This window comes from Propithecus coquereli, unplaced genomic scaffold (genome assembly GCF_000956105.1).
Source record: "Propithecus coquereli isolate 6110/MARCELLA unplaced genomic scaffold, Pcoq_1.0 Scaffold322, whole genome shotgun sequence".
Classification (NCBI taxonomy): domain Eukaryota; kingdom Metazoa; phylum Chordata; class Mammalia; order Primates; family Indriidae; genus Propithecus; species Propithecus coquereli.
This window is the reverse complement of record NW_012148864.1, coordinates 293,741-298,885: the sequence shown is the minus strand read 5'-3', so window position 1 is coordinate 298,885 and position 5,145 is coordinate 293,741. Positions and strand designations below refer to the sequence as shown.

The 5,145-nt window shown below is 31.7% G+C and overlaps 1 protein-coding gene across 1 annotated transcript in view; it reads right to left on the bottom strand.

Annotated features, from left to right (window-relative positions):
* CLINT1 (clathrin interactor 1) overlaps positions 1-5,145 on the bottom strand; it is a 67,521-nt gene that overhangs the window by 29,055 nt on the left and 33,321 nt on the right. Inside the window, exons 2-4 of the mRNA XM_012650376.1 lie at positions 3,515-3,619; positions 2,860-2,956; positions 836-950 (exon numbers count right to left, since the gene is read on the bottom strand). Coding sequence (XP_012505830.1) covers positions 836-950; positions 2,860-2,956; positions 3,515-3,619 — 317 coding nt within the window. The remainder of the gene's footprint in view (positions 1-835; positions 951-2,859; positions 2,957-3,514; positions 3,620-5,145) is intronic.

Below are 5,145 nucleotides of genomic sequence, written 5' to 3'. Positions count from 1 at the left end.
TTAATAAATAATAAAAAGAGGCAAATTGTGCTATTTAACTTTGTCATTTCCTCTTTAGCAAACTCTAAGTTCTAAAATGAAAGTTTGGCTTACAAGAGCACGTCAAGATGAACTATAAAGGACCACAGATAATGGTACTATGCAAGGTCAATTAAAGAACCACCGAAAAAGGATCACTGACGATGACCATAGGAAATGGACATATTCATAAATGTTATTTTTTATAGCGTATTTTAACAAAACAAAAACCACTTTAACATTTTCATAACTCAAAAGCACCCAAACGTCTTGGTGTCCCCAGTACAAGTCTGGGAACACTAATTACCACTAATAAGCTTTAGTGAGGCTCAAAAACTGAAATTTTCAAGTGCTCACACAACTGGGATACACTACAAAATGAAATGTGCTTCATTCTCTAGCCTCTTTCACATTCAAAACACACTCTGGCCTTGCTGCCTTTGCACAGTAAATATTATTTGGTGGGAGGGAAAAAACCCCAGCTTCAAACAGATGTGTGTGTTTTGGAGCTCTAACCTTTTCTTCCCATATGATTAAAGCTATTCCTTTATGGACACCACAGGGGACCAGTCTCCAGTGCATATTTTAATATAAACCCGAACACTCATGTTGTGTTGGTTCTGTTGTTATTAGCCAGTCTTTTCTGCAAGTTCTTGTCTTCACTAATTAATACTCTAGGGCCCCACGTCTTGGATTCTGCACTCGTCACACAACCAGCAACAGTCACATTCTAATTAGAGCAGAGAAGCTTCTAAGCTGGTTCAGGTGACTGACAACTCCAACTACTGTTTTAATTTGCTTATAAGGTTTTTCTATTGCTCACCTACAAAGTGGTAATTTTCCAGGGATCGCAAATCATAAATGTGTTCTCTGGCACTTGTAACAACACGCTCTGATCCATTCCTTATGAGGTAAGCTAGGAGCAGCAATGACTGTAAAAATACAAAGCACCAAATGATTTAACGAAATAAATTCTGGTAGAGCTTTTGTAAGTGGTTAAAAAAAAATACTTCCAACATTAGCAAATAAATAATCTTCATGGTGGTAGTGGAGGGTTTCTTTACCTTACCTTAGACTTTAAACATACAGTCTAATGCTTAATCTGAAATGCCTCTTATATTAAGCATAGTAAATAATTATAAATTGCCCACTAGGTACTATCAAAAGATCTTTAAAAATTAGTAATTCTGATGTTCAAAAATATTTTTATCTATGATATAAATGAACAATAAGGTTTTAGAAAGCTGACTCAACTTTTACTTTTTATCTGAGCATTATGGAACTAGGAATTATTAGAAACATCAGAAGAATTATTTGTAATTACATGATCCCATAGCATTTTCCCCAGATCAAATTTAATTTTGAGGTTAATGATGTAGATTATGTTTCAAAAGGTTACTGCCAACAATTAAAAAAAAAAAACTTAACGTTTAAGAAAACTTTGTTAGAATGTGGATTTAGAATGACTGCTAATGGGCATGGATTTTCTTTTTGGGGTGATGAAAATGTTCTGAAATCATACAGTAGTTACTCCTGCACAACTCTGTGAATACACTAAAAATCACCAATTGTACATTTTGAACTTAACCTTGCTTGGAACAAACCTCACTTAAAGATGATTAGGCATACAAAACTCTAGTTTGGTGAAATTGAGGGGCACAAAACCTTATCTTACCAGTAATTTACAGTCATGCATTACTTAATGAAGGAGATATGTTCTAAGTAATGTGTTCATAGGCAATTTTGTTGTTATACTAACATCATAGAGTGTACTTACACAAACCTATATGGTATAGCCTACTACACATCTGGGCTACAAACTGTACATGTTACTGTACTGAATGCTGTGGACAACTGTAACACAGTGGTAAGTATTTGTGTATCTAGACATATTTAAACACAGAAAAGGTATAGTAGAAATACAGTATAGTCTTATGGGACACCACCATCACATATGCAGTCTGTTGTTAACTAAAATGTCCTTATATGGTGCTTGACTGTATTCTTTAAAAAAGTAATTTGCCCAATAATTAAAAAAAAAACTCTAATTTTAAAAAGAAAATTTAATTTACAGAAATTTCAAGGATTTCATCACAAACCATACAAGCTGAGGGAGTAACAACGAATATTTTCAGAAACAAACAATATAAAATACATGGAACTAAAGCATAGACTGTCAATCCTGAAAGCCAGAAATGTTGCTTTCTAAGTTTTACATATAAATGTTATGTCATTTTGGAAAACAGAAAAACTTATTCTGAGTAGAAAGAAAATATGGTGGGTGTAGAAGAACAGATGACTATGTTGTTTTAGAATTCTGCATTATATGAGATCAAAACTAAATGAAAGGAATCCAATGAAGAGTACACAGTAGCAAGTTTAAAATGTTAGAATTTATGTCTAATATGTTTTAGGATCTTCTAAATATATTTTGAATTAACATTTTTGAGTGCAGAATACTGTGATAATTCTACTATAAATTAGGTAAATTTTTATATAAAGATGACAAACCACATTAGACTATAGTTTTCACCTTAACTGCTCATACACTAAACATGCATACTATTACAGATTCATTACTTTTGACAAGCATAAATATATTTTAGTACGAAAAATCTTAAATAAAATAAAAATACTCAACATTTAGAAGTATTATTAATTTTAAATATTTGTGATGACTAGAAAACAGAACACGAATAACAAATCTACTTCTTCCATCTGTTTTAGAAAATTCTATTCTAGGATTTAATATGCTTCAAAAACCATTTATGTATATATACCTTAAATTTTAAGCATTTGTTTTCAACACATCAAGTAATTAAAACAGACTTATGTCCATACCTTATACACTCTTCTCCAATTTTTTTTGTTGTCTTTTAACATTCGTGACCAAAGCATGTTCATAAGTTCTGGAAATTGTTCATACATAAATGTGGCCCTGAAAAAAGAATAATTTTCCTTAAGAATTTGCAATATATTAATTTTGACAGTAGATGGCAGGCTTGTTCCAATTTACTGTGTTTCTCCAAAGAATTTTGAAAATTAATAAGCTTAATTCAAAAAATTTAGATGATACACTTTCTGGAAAATGTTTTTCCTATATTTTATACGTTACCAAGCGCATTTGTGAATCCCACTGATTAACATCAGACTTTGCAAACTCTTCATTCACTGGCATAGTGACCCAGATGTTCATTAGGAAAAAAATGTTTGTAACTTTACTTCAAGTTATTTTATTTTCATTTGTCAAAACTTTACGTGGTAAGCTATAGTAAGTCTCAAAACAATCACTAAAAAGGAATAATTTTCTTCTGTTTTTTGAGCTCATTTTTAAGGGGAATGGACCTTGCATAAAACTTTCTACATTATTATCTTAAATGATTATGCAAAATTTATATTTCGCAGCTAAATAGTTTAAAACTGAAAGCAAAATTTCACATTTCTGTGTAAAGATACTTTGATTTTTTCTGCACTGCTGAGTCAAATTATCACTTACTTGGCAATCTCTCCCATGAGTTGCCCAGAAGGTCCCCAAGGATCATCATTCGTTGCTTCTCGAACCTTAGACTCGATCTCTGAATAATTCATAACCACATTGGTGCTGCAGAGGAAAAAAAAATGCACGCACATACGCACAAAGATTAGCATCAAAACTGAGAAACACATGAAAACTTAATAATGACACTACTGGGTGTCCTAATGAGCTACCTCTACAGGGTGGGAAAGAAAACATCTTTTGTGCACAAGCTACCCCAAGGACACTATATAACACATTTAAGTTATCCTTAAGAAAATTTTACTATTCCATTAGCCTTCAAGAATACAGATGAGAGATTGCATTAAAGCTGGCATTAAGTCCAGTAAAAAATGGCTTTAGGTAAAATTAAAAAGAAACTGAACATGCCAGAGTCTATTATAAAACTAAGTGTTCAGTTTCCTAACCATATCTGGTTTACATTGGGCTTATGTTTCTGCTTACAGAAATTCTGTAAATTAAGCAAAATTATATAACAGCTGAACACTATCTATATCATGTTTGAACAAAGGAATGATAAACAGAGCCACTATGAACATCTACTTGTAATCTCTTAGTCTTTTTTCACTTCCTATAGCACTTCCTATAAATTTCCATGTCATTATATAGTCACCGTAACCCTCACTATTATTGGCCACATAATATTCCATCAGAAGATTGTATAATGTCTTCAACTTTTCCTTAAGATTTCAGCAATGATCAAGAACATGGGTGGTAGGAGTCAGAAAGATCTGATTCCAATCACTTCCTTTTATAACCTTTGGCAAAATTATTTTAATTATCTTAATCTCGGTTTCCTCAAACATAAAATAGGAATAAGTTAGAATACTACCTCAAAGGATAGTTGTTATACTAACATCATAGAGTGTACTTACACAAACCTATATGGTATAGCCTACTACACATCTGGGCTACAAACTGTACATGTTACTGTACTGAATGCTGTGGACAACTGTAACACAGTGGTAAGTATTTGTGTATCTAGACATATTTAAACACAGAAAAGGTATAGTAGAAATACAGTATAGTCTTATGGGACACCACCATCACATATGCAGTCTGTTGTTAACTAAAATGTCCTTATATGGTGCTTGACTGTATTCTTTAAAAAAGTAATTTGCCCAATAATTAAAAAAAAAACTCTAATTTTAAAAAGAAAATTTAATTTACAGAAATTTCAAGGATTTCATCACAAACCATACAAGCTGAGGGAGTAACAACGAATATTTTCAGAAACAAACAATATAAAATACATGGAACTAAAGCATAGACTGTCAATCCTGAAAGCCAGAAATGTTGCTTTCTAAGTTTTACATATAAATGTTATGTCATTTTGGAAAACAGAAAAACTTATTCTGAGTAGAAAGAAAATATGGTGGGTGTAGAAGAACAGATGACTATGTTGTTTTAGAATTCTGCATTATATGAGATCAAAACTAAATGAAAGGAATCCAATGAAGAGTACACAGTAGCAAGTTTAAAATGTTAGAATTTATGTCTAATATGTTTTAGGATCTTCTAAATATATTTTGAATTAACATTTTTGAGTGCAGAATACTGTGATAATTCTACTATAAATTAGGTAAATTTTT